Source organism: Bufo gargarizans, chromosome 2 (genome assembly GCF_014858855.1).
Source record: "Bufo gargarizans isolate SCDJY-AF-19 chromosome 2, ASM1485885v1, whole genome shotgun sequence".
NCBI classification, from domain to species: Eukaryota; Metazoa; Chordata; class Amphibia; order Anura; family Bufonidae; genus Bufo; species Bufo gargarizans.
This window is the reverse complement of record NC_058081.1, coordinates 152,193,057-152,214,491: the sequence shown is the minus strand read 5'-3', so window position 1 is coordinate 152,214,491 and position 21,435 is coordinate 152,193,057. Positions and strand designations below refer to the sequence as shown.

Here is a 21,435-nt window from a genome sequence, read left to right as displayed (position 1 = left end):
CTGAGGAAAAAGATAGGACACCCTTGCCCCTAATAGCGAGTGTTACCTCCTTTGGCTGAAATAACTGCAGTGAGACGGTTCTTGTAGCCATCTACCAGTCTTCGACATCGGTCTGAGGAAATTTTACCCCACTCCTCAATGCAGAACTTTTTCAGCTGTGAGATGTTTGAGGGGTTTCTTGCACGTACAGCCCTTTTCAAGTCACCCCACAGCATCTCAATGGGATTCAAATCTGGACTTTGACTTGGCCATTCCAGGACTCTCCATTTCTTCTTTTTCAGCCAATCTTTGGTTGATTTACTAGTATGTTTTGGGTCATTGTCATGTTGCATGGTCCAGTTCCGCTTCAGCTTTAATTTTCTAACTGATGGTCTCACATGTTCTTCAAGCACCTTCTGATACACAGTAGAATTCATTGTGGATTCTATGATGGTGAGCTGACCAGGTCCTGCTGCAGCAAAGCAGCCCCAAACCATGACACTTCCACCTCCATGCTTCACAGTTGGTATGAGGTTCTTTTCTTGGAATGCTGTGTTTGGTTTACGCCAAACATGTCCTCTGCTGTTGTGTCCAAATAATTCAATTTTGGACTCATCTGTCCAAAGAACATTATTCCAGAAGTCCTGGTCTTTGTCAACTTTATCTCTGGCAAATGTCAGTCTGGCCTCGATGTTTCTCTTGGAAAGCAAAGGTTTCCTCCTTGCACACCTCCCATGCAAGTTAAACTTGTACAGTCTCTTTCTGATTGTAGAGGCATGTACTTCTACATCAACAGTAGCCAGAGCCTGCTGTAGTTCTCGAGATGACACTTTAGGGTTTTTGGAGACCTCTTTTAGCATCTTGCGGTCTGCTCTTGGGGTGAACTTGCTGGGGCGACCAGTCCTGGGCATGTTGGCAGTTGTTTTGAAAGCCCTCCACTTGTAGACTATCTTCCGGACAGTGGAATGGCTGATTTCAAAATCTTTTGAGATCTTTTTAAATCCCTTCCCAGACTCATAGGCTGCTACAATCTTTTTTCTGAAGTCCTCTGACAGCTCTTTTGCTCTCACCATGGTGCTCACTCTCACTTCAACAGTCAGGAGCACACCAAACTAAATGTCTGAGGTTTAAATAGGGCAAGCCTCATTCAACATGCAGAGTAACGATCTACTAATTATGTGCACCTGGTGTGATATACCTGTGTGAGATCTGAGCCAATTTAAGAGGGAATACATGTGAGGGTGTCCTATCTTTTTCCTCAGTTAGAATAGGCATTTTTGTAGAATGACATTTACAGAAGATCTTGAAAAGACTTTTCTTCAGTTTTCTTTGTTTAGTTGGATTACTTTAATCTCTCTGTATTGTTGAAACGGAGATGAAATAACCTTTTATTAAAAATGTTACAAAAAACCACATTCTTTCAAAGGGTGTCCTAATTTTTTCACATGACTGTAATAGTTATCACCTATCCTGTGGATAGGGATAACTTGTTATAACTGGAATATCCCTTTAATGCCGCAGGAAATTACAGAATTGTCGCAGGCTGTGATCAGTCAATAACTGTACAATGCTCAACTGCTACATGCATAGGGGGCAAGATGGCGGCTTTACTTGATACACCCGTGTTTCTGCTTTCTGTGCTGTCCCTGGGCGGCTCCTTGTCTGCACATTAGCTGAATAGTAAATGAATGTGTTCAGCACAAGTGCAGAAGAGGATTCGTCCTGGGACAGCACCGAAAGCGTGGGCGAGTTGCGTCACTGCCGCCATCTTGCACCTTGAAGGCGCAGTGGCCGAGGATTTACATAATTGCCAGGTGGGACTTGAGGGCCACCTTCTGCGTGACTCGTGGCAGGGTTATGATGTCATGTACAGATGTATGTCGCATAAAAAATAGATCAGGGCAAATATAGTTTGAAACTGACTGTCTCCTTTAAAGATAATGTTTAAAACTCCTAGAGAGTGTGAGGGCCAGCCCCGAAACAGGCACCGAGTACAAGGGCATTATAAAAGATTATTAGAGAAAAATACCCCTTTCTCCAGTTATCAGTCACCTCTCCTCCCCCTGCTTGCTCCATGGAGTACAGATTTCAGTTCACTGCTAAAATCTTGCGGCTTCTTTCAACAGCTGATTGGTGGGGGGTCACGGGAGTCGGGCCCCTGCCAACCTGATATTGAGGACCGATCCTGAGAATAGGTAATTAGTATCAAATTCCCCGAGAACCCCTTTAGTGTACACACAAACGCTGATTCTGAAGTCATCTGAAACGATGCACCTTTGGTGACCCTAGAAGATCCAGATGACGAATTATGAAAATGTACCTGTAATTTCACTTAAAGGGGTTTTCTGGGATTTTAATATTCTTCAGGATAGGTCATCAATATCAGATCGGCGGGGGTCCGACACCTGGCACCCCTGCTGATCAGCTGGTTGAAGAGAAGGCTGCGCTCCGTGCCCGCTCTGCCTTCTCTTCATTGTTTACTTGCTTGCCGTCGTCAGCGCAGCAGCGAGCAGGTGTAATTATAAGCCATCCCATTCACTTCTATGGGACGGCTCGTTCTTATACCCTTGAATGGGCCGGCTTGTAATTACACCTGCTCACTGCTGCGCTGTCGACGCTGAGCAGGTAAACAATGAAGAGAAGTCTGCACTGGCTCAGAGCAGTGGGGGTGCCAGGTGTCAGACCCCCGCCGATCTGATATTGATGACCTATCCTGAGAATAAGGCCTCTTGCACATGACCGTATGGCCTTTTCTGTATTTTGCGGTCTGTTTGAAACTGATCCTTTTTTTTGTTTAAGTAGTGCTTCCGTTCCATTTTTTCGTTTGGTTTCCATTTGTGATCCGTTTTTTTGCGGATTGCAAACAGAAGCATCCAATAATGTTTAAACGGTAAGTACATAAAAAAATTGGGCTGGGCTTCACATTTTCAATAGATTGTTCTGCATAAACGGAACGGATACGGAAGACACACAGATGCATCTGTTTTTTTTTTTTTTTTTTTTCCTTTTGAGTACATAGTGTTTTGATTATAATATACCTCACCAGCCTAATGAGAACTTTTCGTTAGGTCGGTGCCCTGGAACAAGCCATGCTGGATGCTCTTGTAATGGACAGGGTTGCATTTGTGAAGCTTCTCATAGAGAATGGAGTCAGCATGCATAAATTTCTAACCATCCCCAGGCTGGAAGAGCTTTATAACACCGTAAGTTCCCTTTTATTACTCCATGATGAACCAACTTGTGTAACTCTTGATTCTAATTACCATCAATTGTGCTTTACCATGCCATCCATACATGTAAAGGGAAATGATCATGGAAAGGTATATATGTTTTACTTTTCTCTTTATTAATAAGAGCACAACTGACCCTCCTTTTTTTTTTTTTTTTTTTTTCCCCTTCAATATGATAGAAAAAAAGTTTTGTTACTGTTATTCTGATTGGATCGCTTAATCCCACGCTCATCCTAAGTTGTGATACAGTAAAAAAGGTGTTTTCCACGAAGTGCACAATATTCCACTTTTTATTATTGATCAATTCCCTTTATTACACTTGCATATTAGTGTTTTAGTCTTTACTTTAATACTTAGTTTTGTTGTAGCTTTTCCATCTTAATTTCAGTCTATGATGTCAGTAAATATATGAAATATTGCCATATATTAACTGAAGTCATATTACTCACATGTATTTCTTTTCTCCATTAAAGAAACAAGGTCCTACTAACCCAACTCTGTTTCATCTTGTCCGAGATGTTAAGCAGGTAAATGCAAGCATTGTCTCCTGTTATGTACGGTCTTATATCTAGGTAATGCATGTTACCTTACAGGGGTGTTCCGCTGGGCATCAACACCCTTTAAAATAATTATTTATGAAGGCGGCTGTAATTTTGTATTTGTTACCTTTTTATTGCTCCTATCTTCCGTTCTGGGATGTCCACGCAGCCCTTGTTTCCTGTGATAGTATGTCCGATGGTGATCCAATCAGCGGTTCTGCAGTAGGCCTGGTTCCGGAACTATACAGCTCCGTCCATTGTGGAGCAGGTTAATGCAGCACTGCTCCCATTGAAGTGAATGGTAACAGTGCTGCAGTTACTAGCTCTGACTGCACAGAGGACAAAGCTGTTTTATTGTGGCACTAAAGCCACTGCTAAACAGCTGATCGACAGGGATGCGGGGTGTCCGTCCCCTGCCGATTGGATAATGATGGTTTATCCTGAAGATAGGCTATTACTTGTAAAGCGTTAGCCTACTCCTTTAAAGCACATTAACTCTTTCTACCCCGGACATTTTTTAACTTGGCGTTTTAGTTTTTCGCTCCCTGCCTTCCCAGAGCCATAACTTTTTAATTTTTCCATTCACATGATTGTATTAGGTCTTATTTTTTGTGGGACTAGTTGTACTTTCCAACACAATAATATTGTATAGGATGTAGTGGGAAGTGGTAAAAAAATTCTACTTTTCCTTGTGTTTTGATGCTGAAAAAAAATTAAACTTGAAAATATTTTTCTGTCGTTTTCTGACCCCCTATAACTTTTTTATATTTTTTTTTTTTTATTATATATAACTTATTTTTGGCGTGATCTGTACTTTTCATTGATGCAATTCTGGGGTGTGTAGGACTTTTTGGTCACTTTTTATAAAAAAAAAAAAAAAAAAAAAAAAAAAAAATTTGTGGGAGGAGAAACAACCAAAAAAGGAAAATCAGCCATTTTGACCCTTCTATTTTTTCCGTTTCGCCTTTTTCCATATGGGATTAATACTTTTTATATTGTCAGGGTGTTTACACATGTGGCAATACCAATGATGTGTATTTTACATTTTTTAATTGTAAAAACGTTAGCATTTTATTTATTTATTTTACACTTTTTTTTTATTTATTTTTTTTATCATTTTTTAGATCCCATAGGAAACTATAGCAATCAATCATTTGCATTGGAGTCTCTGGTGATTTTACTTCTTTCCTATGGAGTCCTATTACAGGCAAGTGCTCTATAGGAAAGACTATGCAGCAGCCTCCTTCCATACACTGACGGGGGCTGCCACATACACAAGCTCCGGCTGCACGGGGAAGCGTGCACTTTTGGTCTTCAGCGTGCTCAGATGCCTTGGTCAGGTTTGACCATGGCATCTAAGGGGTTAAATGTCTGCGATTGACACTACCGCCGGTTGCGGACATTAGCTGCAGGTGTCTGTTGTAAGATATATGTTTTTTTTATAATATAATTTTTTTTTTCTTTCTTTGCATCATACTGGTATCACGCTACCTTTTTTTTTTTTTTTAATTGCCTTTTTTTTGCAAATGTAAAACTCCATGCAAACACTGACAGACTTACCATTGGAAATCAAGTTGTCTCAAAAAATGTACTGCGTTGATCAAGTGGTTTAGACGCTTGTCTAACCTTTTTAATGTCTCATCCGACAAGGGCCTTGGCTTAACTGTGCCTCTATCCACCAAAATTTAGATGCATTTTTGGCGTAAAACGAAGCCAACATCAGCAAATGTGAGAAATCTGGTGCAGTGTCAAACCAAGTCTACACTGTTTTACTTTAAGACAGTATTAGTAAATCTATCCCAGGGAGTTTTTTGTGTGGTGTTTTATGATAGTTTCCTGGTGTTTTTTCACTTGTTGAGGTGTTCGTTTTAAATTGCAGCATGCTCTGGATGTGGCATTTTCCGGCACTTCCACATAGATTTAAAGAAAACAATTTTTCATAGAAAAAGTTTCTAAATTTTTATTTTTATTTTATATAAAAATGTGTGACTAAGCAACGCCAATCTGTGACTGGCTTAAAAAGAAAAACTGAAGTTTGGTCGAACCCTTAAAGGGGTTTATTGTAGCTAAAATATTGATGACCTAACCTTTTGGGTAGCTCATCAATATAAAATTGTTGGGTCTGCCTCCTTATGCTCTTAGTGGTACACGTGGTATGGTATGAAGAGGCTGCAGCACTCATCCAGTCATTGCAGCCCCTTATACCCCTGATACCAAGCACAGTGTGTAGTTCTTGTTCTTGGTTTGGCCCCTAAGTCCCATTTCACTTTAATGGTCCTGAGCTGCAAACCAGTCACTAATGGAGGTGATGACAAAGGTCGAGGAAGAGGCCACAGAGCTCACCTGATCACCACAGCCTCTTGAACCAGCAAGGTTGCTGGGAGTCTGACCCCCATGAATCAGATATTGATTATCTAGCCTGAACATAGGTCATCAGTACTTAAAGAGGACCTTTCACCTGGAAAAACATTGCGAACTAAGTATCATTACATATACAGCGGTGCCCAGGGATCTCACTGCACTTGCTATTATCCCTGAGCGCCGCTCCGTTCGGCCGCAATGTCCTCTGGTATCTTCGCTCACTTGGTTATAGTAGGCGGAGACTTAGGGGACTTGGTTATAGTAGGCAGAGTCTGCCCTTGTTCTGCTGGGCGTCTCCTCCTCCTAGGCTGTAGCGCTGGCCAATCGCAGCGCCGAGCTCATAGCCTGGGAGGTTTTTTTTTCTCCCAGGCTGTGAGCTCCGCGCTGTGATTGGCCAGCACTACAGCCTAGGAGAAGGAGACTCCCAGCAGAACAAGGGCAGACTCCGCCTACTATAACCAAGTGCGCAAAGATACCGGAGGGCACATCGGCCAAACGGATCGACACCCAGGGATAATAGTAAGTGCAGTCAGATCCCTGGGCGCCGCTGTATATGTCAGGATACTTAGTTCACAATGTTTTTCCAGATGAAAGGTCCTCTTTAAGGGGGTTGATCCATCTCATACACTGAGGACATATCACTAAACTATGCTCCAAAGTCTGATAGGTGCAGGTCCCACCTCTGGGAACTACACCTATCTCTAAAACAGAGCATGCGCGGCCACCCTCCATTCATTTCTATGAACTGACCTTCAGCTATTTCCGTTAGCCCCATAGAAGTGAATGGCGCTGTGGCTGGAGTTGCGGTGTCCTCTACCCATTTCTTTCTATGCTCTTTGCTTGGCTATTTTCGGCATTCCTATAGAAATCAGTGGAGAGAGCTGCTGGTCCCAGCTGTCACTTTATCCCGTAGTTTCCAAAATGGGGTCACTTTTTGGGAGTTTGGGGGGCTTCAAATGGGACATGGTGTCTAAAAACCAGTCCAGCAAAATCTGCCTTCCAAAAACTATATGGCGCTCCTTTCCTTCTGCACCCCGCTGTGCGCCCTTACTGCAGTTTACCACCACATGTGGGGTGTTTCTGTAAACTGAAGAATCGGGGTAATAGATATTTTGTTAGGCTGTTAACCCTTGATGTCTTACAGGAAAAATGTATTAAAATTGAAAATCTGCCAGAAAATCGAATTTCATCTATATTTTCTTTTAATTCTTGTGGATCACCTTAAAGGTTAACAAAGTTTGTAAAATCCGTTTTGAATAACTTGAGGGGTGTAGTTTCTACAGTGGGGTCATTTATGGATGGTGTCCACTAGGGATCGACCGATTATCGGATTTACCGATATTATCGGCCGATATTCAGGATTTTGAACGCTATCGGTATCAGCATTTATTTTGCCGATATTCCGATAGCGTATGGGGAACACAGATCGTGCTGCTGACAGCGCTCTCCGTGTTCCCTCAGCAGCAGCACAGGGGAGAAGGAAGCAGTGTCTCCTCCCCCTGTGCTGCTGCTGCCGCCAATGAAAGGACAGGGGACAAGAGGAGGGGAGGAGCTATGGCCACTGCGCCACCAATGAAGCTTAATCTCTCATTTATTCATATACAGGAGGCGGGAGCTGGCTGCAGGATCACATAGCCGGCTTCCGACCTCTATGAGCAGTAGCTGCGATCTGCGGTAGTTAACTCCTCAGGTGCCGCGGATCGCAGCTACTGCTCATAGAGGTCGGGAGTCGGCTATGTGAGTCTGCAGCCAGCTCCCGCCTCCTGTATATGAATAAATGATAGATTAATCTTCATTGGTGGCGCAGTGCGCCCCCCCAACCCCCCAGTATTAAGCAGTGGTGGCGCAGTGCGCCCCCCCACACGATCCCATCTCCCCTGCTCCTCCGATCGGAGCCCCAGCAGTGTAATGCTGGGGCTCCGATCGGTTACCATGCCAGCCAGGACGCTATTGAAGCCCTGGCTGCCATGGTAAGCTCCATGCTGCTGTGTGCACAAAGCACAGGGCAGCAGGGACAGTGTGAGCTCCTATTCACCCTGATAGATCTCTATCAGGGTGAATAGGACAAGGGTTCTAGTCCCTAAGGGGGCTAAAAGTTAGTTAAAAAAAAAAAAAAAAAAAGTTACAAAAATAAAAACACCAAAATATAAATGAAAGAAAGATTTACAAAAAAAAAAATACACATTAACAATAAACATTAATTTTCAGCAGATTTCAAAAATAAAAATTCCCAGAATATCGGTATAAATTATCGGCTATCGGCCTGAAAGTTCACAAATTATCGGTATCGGCCCTAAAAAATCAATATCGGTCGATCCCTAGTGTCCACTATGTATGCCCCACAAATTGGCTTTAGAACTGAACTGGTCCCTAAAAAGTGGTTTTTTGAAATTTTCTTATAAATTTTAATTGCGTTTAAACTTCTAAGCCCTTTAACGTCCCAAAAAAATAAATAAATACATTTAAAAAAAATGATGCCAACATAAAGTAGACATATGGGGAATCTTAACTAATATTTTATGAGGTATCAATTTCTTTTTTAAAAGCAGAGAAATGAAAATTTTTAAAATTGCAAATTTTTCCAAAATTTTGGGTAAATTTACGATTTTTTTTCATAAATGAAGGTGAAATATATTGACTCAAATTTACAACTGTCATGAAGTACAATGTGGCATGAGAAAACAATCTCAGAATGGCTTGCATAAGTAAGTGTTCCAAAGTTACTACTACATAAAGTGACACATGTCAGATTTGCAAAAAAACTGCCTGGGCAGGAGGGTGTAAACTGGTCCGGGGTAGAAAGGGTTAATGATATTACTTGTACTGATGTTTAAGAAAATGTTAATACTGCATTGTTTCTTCTAGGGTCATCTTCCACCAGGCTATAAAATTACTTTGATTGATGTTGGTCTTGTCATTGAGTATCTGATGGGTGGCACCTATAGGTGCACATACACAAAGAAGCGCTTTCGAATAATTTACAACAATCTTCATGCTGGAAATCGGGTAGGTATAGCCTAGCGTCATTTCTCAAAGTCTTGTGTCTTATTCCTTACCATAGGCTGATAGACTGTCATCTCTCCTGACATGGCTGTTTTAGTAACTACTTGCATTTTCAGTTTTAGTAAAAATATCTGGAGCATCTTTTCACATTGCTGCTGATAGTCCTATATTCCTAATAGAAGTTAATGAACTAATTGGGTGTTACCAGTGGGCGGTCGAGTGTCACTGCACAGTCTGGTAGCACTGATTGGATAGATAGTGTTAGACTGTGCAAGGACCCCCGCTCCCCTCCCCCCTGGTTGCCCTTTGGTAACACTCACTTGGACCTTTTTATTGCAGACCTTTGGCAATTCACTCATAATCTTCTAGTAGAAGTAATAGAGGAATGAGACAACATAGTCATAAAATAAATACTACATGGGGAAAGCAAGTAGTTACTAAAGCAGACATGTCAGGAGAGGGGACAGGTGAACCTGACTATAAGATGCACCCTAGGGATTCTTCACTAGTGCAGATGTGAACGAAGCCTAATAAGCACCTCAGATGTTGCAGAATATCATAATAGTGATGAGAGAACTACAAGTCTCATCATGACCAGGTTGTTTTTCTTGGAAGTTAGAGGACAAGACATGGCAGGGTTAAAAGAGAAGAAAGCTACAACTCCCAGCATGTCCAGACTGTTATTATAGGGCATCGGTGGAGTTTACTTGTGGAGCGATATAATGGGAGAGAACTATAAATCCAGTCATTTCTAGGATGTTACAGTTTATCACAGGACATTAAAACTTTTAGAGGAAGAGAAACCACAAATCTCTCCTTCACCCACAGCACCAGCACAGGAGCTCCGCTCCCGCACCAAGTGACATCACGCAGGTTCTTCACCACTTCTCTGTACTGCGGAGCTCTGTCTTCCTGCTCTGGTCACATGACATCACGCAGGTTCTTCACCAATTCTCTGTACTGCGGAGCTCTGTCTTCCTGCTCTGGTCACATGACCTCACACAGGTTCTTTACCACTTCTCTGTACTGCTGAGCTCTATTACCTGCTCTGGTCACATGACATCACGCAGGTTCTTTACCACTTCTCTGTATTGCTGAGCTCTATTACCTGCTCTGGTCACATGACATCACGCAGGTTCTTTACCACTTCTCTGTATTGCTGAGCTCTATTACCTGCTCTGGTCACATGACCTCACACAGGTTCTTTACCACTTCTCTGTACTGCTGAGCTCTATTACCTGCTCTGGTCACATGACATCACGCAGGTTCTTTACCACTTCTCTGTATTGCTGAGCTCTATTACCTGCTCTGGTCACATGACATCACGCAGGTTCTTTACCACTTCTCTGTATTGCTGAGCTCTATTACCTGCTCTGGTCACATGACATCACACAGGTTCTTCACCACTTCTCTGTACTGCTGAGCTCTGTTCCCTGCTCTGGTCACATGACATCACACAGGTTCTTCACCACCTGGTATCTTCTCTGCAGAGCTAGCTTGCCACTGGCGGGCCCACTCCTGCCGTGGACCCCATAGTAGCTGCGTGGTTTGTCTCCATTAGAGGTACACCACTGAGTCTCATTGATCCAGCAAAGAGTTTTAAGTGCGCTCTGCTGGATCAGTCGGGATCAGTCACTGCTCTGTGTACGTAGCCTAAAGTTACTCAATTTCTAATTATTATAAAACAGCCATATAACTGCAATTTCATTTTACAGCGTTCTGGGAGAAACACTTCAAGCAATACACCGCAGATGCGGAAAACCCATGAATCATTTGGAAGCAGAGCAGATAAAAAGGAGAAGATGAGACACAATCACTTCATAAAAACTGCACAGCCTTATAAACCAAAGGTAAGGTTGATTCTTTGTCCGGCCTGTGTTTTTATCAGAGAGTAGGATGTCACTTAGGCCTTGTGCACACACCTGAATTTTGCATTTTTTTTTTGCAGATAGCACACAGACCCATTCATTTCTGTATTCCTACAAAAAAAAAAAAAAAAAAAAAAAAAAAGATACCCAGTACACTGATATCATCCGCATCCATATATCCGTTCTGCAAACTATAGAACATGTCCATGTACTGAGCTGGGGAAAAGCATTATCAGAAAATTACACATGAAATAACATTTGTGTTTTTTCTTAATCTGTATTAAATCAGAATGCAGAATGGGATGCATCAAGACTTGATCTTCCCCAGATTCAGCCGTAGATTTGGTAACTTCCTCCTATTGTGCCCGCATTACCTTTCAATATTGTCTGCCTTACTTCCCATAGTTTTGCCTGATCAATCGGTATAATTATTACTATTTTATTCTTGCTGTCAGGAGTCATATTATGTTACATACTTATTGGTTATGATTTGGGATCTATTCTATATTGTGTAGCAAGATACTTCAGCTGATGAGGGGAAAAAGAAAAGGATCAAAGACGAGGTTGTGGACATTGATGATCCGGAGATGAAGCGCTTTCCTTACCCCTTTAATGAGCTCCTGGTTTGGGCTGTGCTGATGAAGAGGCAGAAGATGGCCCTTTTCTTCTGGCAGCATGGGGAGGAGTCCATGGCTAAAGCTTTAGTTGCCTGTAAATTGTGCCGCTCTATGGCTTATGAAGCAAAGCAGAGTGATGTTGTGGATGACGCATCAGAAGAATTGAAGGAACATTCAAGGTATTTTTTAGACTTTACTTTAGGAACTGCTCCTATTATTTTGTACCATAAGATGTTCAAGTTAAGTTTATGCCTTTCTTATATACAACCCTCCTACAACTTTGACAGGATAGGGGAGCTTTTTGGTGGAGAGTGAAACGCTGGGCCCCCACTGATCTCAAGAAGGGGTGTCCTGTTCCTCATTTGAATGGAGCATCAGGTTGAGCATGCTGCGGCTGTATTCATTCTGGATGGGACTGCCTAAGATGAATGCTGCATTTGTCAATCTTTGGCAGTCCCTTCGAGAGTAATTGGAGCAGCAGTGGGCATGTCTGAGCTGCCGCACCGTTCTGACAGCAAAATGGGAACCGCAGTAATCACAGATTGGGCATCATTTTTAAACTTGGTTGAACCGCTTTAGTCATATTACAACACTGACCCTGGGTTCACACCTGAGCGTTCCTCAAACGCGCGTTTTACACGCGTTTTTGTCGCGCGTTTTTATGCACGTTTTTTTGTAATAGTAAACGCGCGTTTGACGCGCGTTTGTGTCATTGACTGCAGTGTCCTATGGCCACAAACGCGCGTCAAAACGCCCCAAAGAAGCTCAAGTACTTGTTTGAGCGTCGGGCGTTTTACAGCGCGTTTGAACACGCTGTAAAACGCTCAGGTGTGAACCCAGGGTGAATCTGAATCCTTGCTAGAGGACCTTTTTGGTGAAATTGTATTTGTCAATTAAGAGCTCTGCTTCTATATTGTTGGTGCATCGGTTTTCCTAGAAGAATGGAAGCAGTTGTAACAGACACAGGTAGTAGTAATGGATCCATATTGATGGATTTGTAGTGCAATGGTTATCCAGGGAAAGATAATGATGACTTATCCTCAGGATAGGTCATCATTATCACATCAGTGTTTTTAGGGAGCCGCCGCGCTCGCTGGAGCTCTACATAATATAACTGCAGTGCTTGCCTCTTCTAATAGCCTATCAGCAGGGGTCCCAGGTGTCCGACCCCCGCCGATCTGATATTGATAACCTATCCAGAAGATATTCAAATTTCTCATTTTTGATTTCTAGAAACCTATCAGAAATTTTCATTGCTGGAAATCTCAGAGACTCCCACAATTCCATAATGTGAAGCTGCTAAATTGTTCACAGAACAGGCTTTGGCTCCTGAGAGAAGCAGTCAGGAGTTCAAGCTGCCATGTGGTCAAACTAGCACTTTAGCAGCCAGCTATAAATGGTGTGATCTTAGAATCTGAATTTCCTCCATTGAAAACATCTGATATTTCTTTAGTATTCATTCACTTATATTGCTTATTTATGTACTTTGATCATGCAAGTATTGTATAATTTTGTAAACGTACCTATTTTAATAACTTTATAATTATTATGATTGAATTATTAAAACTATTTTGCAGTGAGTTTGGACAGCTGGCGGTAGACTTGCTAGATCAGTCATTCAAGCAGAATGAAACTATGGCAATGAAACTTCTCACATATGAACTGAAAAATTGGAGTAATTCCACCTGCCTAAAGCTTGCTGTATCTTCTCGACTTCGCAATTTTGTTGCACACACTTGTACTCAAATGCTGCTGTCCGACATGTGGATGGGAAGATTAAACATGAGAAAGAATTCCTGGTATAAGGTGGTGTACACAAATATTTACTTTTTAATATTTACTAATGAATTAATTGCATTTGATTGATTTATTTTTGCTTTCGTTCCATTCATTGCAGTGCAGCATGATCTTTAGACAGATTTGGTCCATAAGCCATATCCCAGGGGTTGCAATACATGGGCACCGGCCCGTGTGCAGTCCGCATCACGGATGCGGGCCCATTCACTTGAACAAAGTGCTTCTGTGGTGTTTCTGGCCGCGCCTCATCACTGCAAAAAAAAAAAATAAAATAGAACATGTTCTATTTTTTTGCGGTGCGGACGGATCACGGACCCATTCAAGTTGAATGGGTCTGGATCCGTCCTGGCTATCACACGGATATTGCCTGTGCATTGGGAACCCCAAATTGTGGTCCCCAATGCACCGAACGGCCACACAACGGCTATGTGCATGAGCCCTTAACCTTCTCTAAAGCCCACTGAGTGATATTAAAAGCCATATGCTTGGATTTTATTTTATATATATAAAATACATTACTGTTGGATTTTATTTTATATATATATATATATATATATATATATATATATATATATATATATATATATATATATATATATATCTATCAACTTAAAAGCTCCAAATAAAAGACTCTCTCCTTCTTACTTTAGTTATTGTTTTCTGCCCCTCGGGACATGTGGAAGCGCTTTGCCAGCGTGGGTTGGCGTTTTCCTAGTCTACTCAGTCTTCCATCTTTTCCAGAGTTTCTGGGAGGTCTGGGCAGTGGAGTGAGTGTTCCCTTTCTCTGTTCCTTGGTGTAAGAGCTTCTGAAAGAGGAGAAGGAGAGTTTTACCTATCCATAGTAATGCAAGAGAACTCATCACTAAAGAATGGAAAGATCCAGAAGAAAAAGACGGGGATCTCGAAGACCTTTTAAATGCAAATATCCTTTTGCTAATGAGGACACGGAACTATGGGGAAAAAAACTTCAAAAATTGATGCCCCTGTAGCATGCAGCCCACAAAAGTCTTCCCTACCATTTGTAGATATGAGGCTCTTAAAGGATCCCATGGAATAAAAATGTAAAGGACTGCTAAAGCATGCATGAGGAACAGGTACGGCTATGTTCACACCAGACATAGCAGCAACTTGCACGGCCAGATGACACTCCCTGTGGTTAAATCAGTTGGAGGATCATTTGGTCACAGGTATTTTTAGCAACAAAATCACATCTTCTCTTCCAATACTAAAGAGGGCCTATAACTTCTTGTAAGACTATCAGCTAGATCTACTGCCCTATATAATGCTACTCGCAACGCAGTATGGCTGAGGATAAGGCTGAAACGATTACTCGATTGAATTGAGTAATTCAACACACAAAAAATTCTCAATGCAAATTTTTTTGCATCGAGGATTTGTTTGTGTCATGTGACCATGGAGCGGGAGTGAAGTGCTTGCTATTATTCACCGCTCCGTGGTCACCCGCCGGCTTGTACTGCACTGGATTCTGACACAAGAAAGGTAAGTATTTTATTTCACTGGTGCTGGGGACATGGCACTGAAGGCAGACAGCCTGGTGGCACTGAAGGGGGACAGCTGGCAGTGAAGGCACTGGGGGAGGGGAACATGGCATGGAGGGGCAGATGGCACTGGGGGGAGGGGGACATGGTGGATGGCATGGAGTTGCTGGAGCAGGGGGACAGATGGCATGGAAGCACTGGGTGAGGGGGACATGGCATGGATGGGCTAATCTGATGGCACTGGGGGAGTGGGGGACATGGCAATGGATGGCATGGAGCGGCTGATGGCACTGGGGGGGGGGGACTGAAGGCATCGGGGGAACAGGGCTGATGGCATGGGGGGGGGGGAGCTGATGGCACTGGGGGAACTGATGCACTTGGGCTGATCGCACGGGAGGGAACGAAGGGTGTTGGGGACTGATGGCAGGGGGTCTGAAAATTTTTATTTTTTTTTTATAAAGGAAAACAGTCTATTAATTCTTTTTTTCTTATTAGAGTACTCGATTAATCGTAAAAATAATCAATAGAATACTCTATTTCTCAAGTAATCGTTTACTGCAGCCCTAGCTGAGGACTAGGTCTGGTGATGTGGGTTCAAAAAGTTGGTTATGTTAAATGGCTTGTGAGGGCAAGAGACTTTTTTTGTTCTAGATTACATACTTGTCAAGTATCGGAATCCCATCTTGTTCATCAGAGAAGAGCTTTTTGTAACCAAGGGCATAAAACCGGCTCAGAAAAAAAGTAAATCCTCGGGGAAAGTGGCACTTTTCTAAAAGGAAGGTTTTCTCCAAAAGATGACAGACTCCATAATACCGGTTTATTTTACCATGCCTGGGGATCTACCAACGCTTCCCGCTAGTTTTAAATACTGTTCAGTCAGGTTACCGCATAGAATTCTAGTCTACACCACCTTCCCCTAAGGCAAAGTCAAGTAGCATTGGAGTCAGAAATTTCTGTTTTACAAGTAATTCTTCCCTTGTCTCTGGATCAACGTGAGCAGGGATTTTACGCCTCTGTTTCTCGTAAGGAAACCAAACAAATCTTTTTAGAGTGATTGTGAAGTTCAAATGTTGCAAAAAATTAAAGATGGATACTATTAGTTCAACGGTGAATCTGCAGAATCTGGTCTGTTTCGTGGCGACTCTGGACTTCAGAAAAATTTCCCCAAATATTTGAGAATTGTGTGTGGGACTTCAGACTGAGTTATTTAAGGATTCCCTCAGCTGATCAAAAAACATTTTCAGTTGGGGTTGGCGAGCGTGTACCGCCCAGACTGCAGTTCAGAGAACCTGGCGTTGAGTCAGAGTTCATATAATCTGAGAGCTGATAGAATCTGAAGCCTCTGGCCCTAAAATGCCATGTGAAAATTCTTTTGGACAATGTGACCACTTTTGTCTACTTGAATCGGCATGGGGCACAAAAAAATACATTTTTGCTTGGGGGAGAGTCTATTTCAGCGGTCCACCTCGATGGGAAAAAAAAAAGGGAGAATGGACTCTAAAAAGGTACATTTCTACTATATCTCTCCCCTGGAACAACCTCTTTGGGTAGACACACTCTACATTGGCCCAGAGGCTTCTGTCTGCTTTTTTCCCCCATTCTCTCTGATCCCAAGAACTCGAAGGCTCCTTTCACACATCCGCAACGTGTTTTGCGGATCCGCAAAACACAGACAGCGGCAATGTGTGTTCCGCATTTTGCGGACCGCACATTGCCGGCACTATAGAATATGCCTATTCTTGTCCGCAATTGTGGGTCCCCAATTCCCATAAGAATGAATGGGTCCACAATTCCGTTCCGCAAAATGCGGAACGAAATTGCGGATGTGTGAATGGACCCTAAGGCTCCATTCCCACGTCTGTATAATGGGTCCACATCCGTTCTGCAAATTTTGGAATGGGTGCGGGCCCATTCATTCTCTATGGGGACGAAATGGATGCGGAGAGCACACTATGTGCTCTCCGCATTTCCGGGGCGCGCCCCTGATCTTCCAGTCCGCGGCTCCGGAAAAAAATAGAACATGTCCTATTCTTGTCCGCAATTGCGGACAATAGGCTGTTCTATGGGGGTGCCGACCGGGTGTATTGCGTATTCTGAATGGAGCCTTATGAAAATTGTGGAGGAAAGAGCTCAAGTAGTAATGATTGCTCCATTCTGGCCAAAGAGTTCCTGGTTTCCACTTCTACTGAGACTGTCTTTGGGAGAATTCTGGACTCTGCCAACAGTTCCAGACCTTCTGTATCAGGGACCAGTACATCATCCCAACTCTCTGATAGAGTAATTACTATCTTGTTGCATAGCAGAAAGTCTGTAACTTGGAATATTTTTTTTGTCCTTTGCAAAAGAAGGATAGGAGCAGAGTAATCCCCAGATGATGTTCTGCATTTCTTACAAAAAGGACTTAAATGCCTAAAAATTAGTACCTTAAAGGTTCAAATTGCAGCTTTCGGTGGACGTTTAGCTTTCAGAAATGCCTTTGGTTAAATGTTTTGTTAAAGGGGCCATTAGGCTTCCTCCAACTCATTGCTCAGGGGTGCCTCCTTGAGGTTTAAATCTAGTGTGATCTATTCTTAGCCCAAAGTAGTAAAGTTTCAAACTTTTATTGTCTGCAGAAAGTTTCTCTTCCCTCCTTTTGCCAATCTCCTACATTGGAATAAGAACAGAAATGTCATAACCTGGATATGCATAGGTGTCTCTTAGCTTACTTGGAAGCAGCTATAAGAAATGTGGTAATTTAGACCATCTCCTTGTACAATACCAGGGTTAAATAAAGGATTAGGCTATTGCTCGCTAGATTAGATTTACTATTATCTTCTGTTACCAGGTGAAACAAGTTTCTCCTCCAGTGGCTCAAGAGCCATTTCTGCTTCTCTGGCGGAAGATTCCTATGACCTTCTTTAGACATTATAAATTAGGTCTGCTTACTAATCGGGACTAATCATTTGGTCGCAAAGTCCTTTCTCTCTCTAAATCAGACATCTCAAACTCGTGGCCGTCCAGCTGTTGCAAAACTACAACTCCCAGCATGCCCGGACAGCCTACAGGTATCTGCCTACAGCAGGGCATTGTGGGAGTTGTAGTTTTACAACAGCTGGAGGGCCGCGAGTTTGAGATGCCTGCTCTAAATAGATGCTTCAGCTGATCTTGTAAGACTATCAGCTAGGTCTACTTGTTGACATGTCCCTTCATAGCAGCGGCTTTAAGCTGCTGGTCCGCAATCCTCAACGCTGCCTCCCATTGAGATATATAGGATACAGGGAGGACGTGGCTGCCAGCGGGCTTTTGGCAAAATTTTGGCGTGGCTGTCCGTGCCAGACTTCTGCTCAACAAGCCACCATGGGAATGTCCCCTTATGATGTTTTCTTAAGTTATGATGTGTTATTTGGTCTTTATTTTGTTAATGTAAATAGTTATATGTTGAGCATCTTAGTCTTATGTCACTATTATTACCTTCACATGTGCTGGTAACACATGCATGCAGCCTAGTAATGAGCATTACTAGAGCCATCGGCACTGATGAGCGATGGCTTAATATGAGTAGTAATTCATGTTCACACGCAGGACCTCTGACCTGCGTGCCGGAGCTGCTTTTGTCATCAGCATTCTTCATTCATTTAGACAGAGCACTGACAGGTAAACTAGCACATGCGCAGTTCGTTCCCGATGTAAGTGAATGGCAACCACTAATGAATGGAACCCTGCAGCGCCTGCATGCAAGTCGGGGTTAATTTGTGTAAACATGAATTATTTAACCTGTCACTGGGATTTTGTGTATAGCGCTGAGGACATGGGTTGCTAGATGGCCGCTAGCACATCTGCAGTATCCAGTCCCCATAGATGTGTGTGCTTTTATTGTGTAAAAAAAAAACAACTATATATAGATATTGAGATGTAGAGAGAGAGAGAGAGATACTAATATTTCCGGAGCCCAGCACCGCCCCTCATCCTCCAAATCTCCTCCTTGCTCCCCGCTGTCACAAAGCTAGAGCGCCGTAATCTTGCGAAGCGCAAGCTAGCGCATGCGCAGTGTCGACAGTGTTCCTTTCCTGTGCTGGCATCAGCCTCAGGGAACGAACTGCGCATGCGCTAGCTCATGCATCGCGAGATTTTGGCGCTCTAGCTTTGTGACGTTGGGGAGCAAGGAGGAGATTTGGAGGATGCGGGGAGGTGCTGGACTCATTTATGAAGCATGGAGGAGACCGAACTCATCTAAGGTTCATTTGCATATCTATTAAATCGTTTTTTGACACAATAAAAGCACACAGAGCTATGGGGACTAGCTATTGCGGATGTGCTAGCGGCCATCTAGCAGCCCATGTCCTCAGCTCTATACCCAAAATCCAGGTGGCAGGTTCCCTTTAAGCCCCATTCACACAGCTGTATTTTTAGTTTGTATCTGCATTCGTATGTCCGTTCCTTAGTCCTACAAAAAAGACACGGGAGTCACACGGCCGCCATCTGTATTTTTTGCGGATGCGCATTTTGTGAACCGCAAAATACATACGGTCATGTGAATGCACCCTTATAGTCTATCTGTTATTGCTGATGTGTTAGGCTGCTTTCACACTAGCGTTCGGTATTCCGTTCGTGAGCTCCGTTTGAAGGAGCTCACGAGCGGACCCGAACGCAGCCGTCCACCCCTGATGCAGTCTGAATGGAGGCGGATCCGCTCAGACTGCATCAGTCTGGTGGCGTTCAGCCTCCGCTCCGCTCGCCTCCGCACGGACAGGCGGACAGCTGAACGCTGCTTGCAGCGTTCGGGTGTCCGCCTGGCCGTGCGGAGGCGTGCGGATCCGTCCAGACTTACAATGTAAGTCAATGGGGACGGATCCGTTTGAAGATGCCACAATGTGGCTCAATCTTCAAGCGGATCCGTCCCCCATTGACTTTACATTGAAAGTCTGGACGGATCCGTCCCAGGCTATTTCCACACTTAGCTTTTTTTTGCTAAAATAATGCAGACGGATCCGTACTGAACGGAGCCTCCGTCTGCATTATTATGGGCGGATCCGTTCTGAACGGATCCGCCCGAACGCTAGTGTGAAAGTAGCCTTATTTGTAGCTTTTTATTTTTATATATATAAAAAAAAACTGATCTAGTCAATTTTGTCAGTCCTTTGCTTTATAAGCTTAGTATGCTTCTATTACACTGTGTGATTATTAATATAACCATGGGCAAACCATGTGCACTTTAATAATTAAGTCATTTTGACTTTTTTTTCTTTTTACTAAATTTTAGGTGATTCTGAGTATTTTGGTCCCTCCTACTATTCTCATGCTTGAATATAAAACAAAGGCAGAAATGTCCCATATACCACAATCTCAGGATGCCCATCAAATGGCAATGGATGACAGCGAAAATAACTTTCAGAATCTACCGGAAAATATTCCAATGGTATGTATGAGGCTTTGAAATTCTTGCTGCATTGCCTATACGCATTAGGTGGTTGCCAGTATATTTCACACTTGGCTAGATGTGTCTATCTGGTTGTGGACTGTCATTGAAATCACTGTGGATGTTGATCCAAAGGACTCTTCCTTCACACACAGATATGGTTTGGTACCTTTTGCTGATAAATAAATGCCTTTTAAATATCATGGTTTTTCGTGGTGTTTTATTGTTGACGTTTTTTGTTCATACATTTTAATGCATTTTAAATTACTTTTTGCATGCGTTTTTATTTTCCCTGCAGAGAAGGGTATGTTTAAAACTGCCAAATTAAACTACCATAGCCTGTTTCAATTAAAAAAGTGTTATTAGCCCAAAAATAAGGCACCCTAATTGGAAGAAAGGCTTTTGTCAAAAGAAAAACACATTTGTACTACGTTTCTAAATTCTCATAGACTTACAGCTGTAACGCAGCATGTGTAGACCCACCTGGTAAACCGATTTGACTTGTCACTTCTCCTAAGGGTGTCGCCTGGCCCCCTGCACTTCACCTATTAGGCCGCATGCATAGGGCAACATCCGTGCAGCGGGCCGGACCCATTCAACTTGAATGGGTCCGTGGTCTGTCCTCACCGCAAAAAAAATGATATGTCCTATTTATTTGCAGTGCGAAACAACGGAAAGAAACACCACGGAAGCACTCCGTAGTGCTTCCGGTGTTCCGTTCCGTGACTCCGTTCCGCATCTCCGGAATTGCGGACCCATTCAAGTGAATGAGTCCGCATCCATGATGCGGGGTGCACACAGCCGGCAGCCGTTGATTGCCGACCCGCCGTTTGCGGGCACAATACGGCTACTGCCGTCCAACGGGGGCTGTGTGGGATAGATGACAGCGATGTTGGGGTAGACAGAGTTCATTCAATCCGGTAATTGGGCAGAAGGTCAGGGCAAGGATGCACATGGTTAGTACGGAAGTGATGCAGGAGTCAAGTCAGGCAGTACAGTGTTAATCCAGTAAACTGGCATAAGTGGGTCACAGAAGGTTAGCACAACACACTGACGCACTTTCACGGGTCTAGAAAAGCTGACCCCTTATTGCTCATGCCATAGGGGAAGGCGTCTTAAATAACCCACAGAATGCAGCCATTGGCAA

General features: G+C 43.1%; 1 protein-coding gene across 3 annotated transcripts in view; it reads left to right on the top strand.

The window, feature by feature from the left end:
- Window positions 1-21,435, top strand: part of TRPM7 (transient receptor potential cation channel subfamily M member 7) — a 123,654-nt gene that overhangs the window by 56,536 nt on the left and 45,683 nt on the right. For all 3 annotated transcript variants that reach the window (XM_044279602.1, XM_044279601.1, XM_044279603.1), the window contains 7 exons: window positions 3,048-3,182; window positions 3,683-3,736; window positions 8,975-9,115; window positions 10,828-10,962; window positions 11,496-11,776; window positions 13,175-13,403; window positions 20,133-20,288. In XM_044279602.1, the coding sequence (XP_044135537.1) occupies window positions 3,048-3,182; window positions 3,683-3,736; window positions 8,975-9,115; window positions 10,828-10,962; window positions 11,496-11,776; window positions 13,175-13,403; window positions 20,133-20,288 (1,131 nt within the window). The remainder of the gene's footprint in view (window positions 1-3,047; window positions 3,183-3,682; window positions 3,737-8,974; window positions 9,116-10,827; window positions 10,963-11,495; window positions 11,777-13,174; window positions 13,404-20,132; window positions 20,289-21,435) is intronic.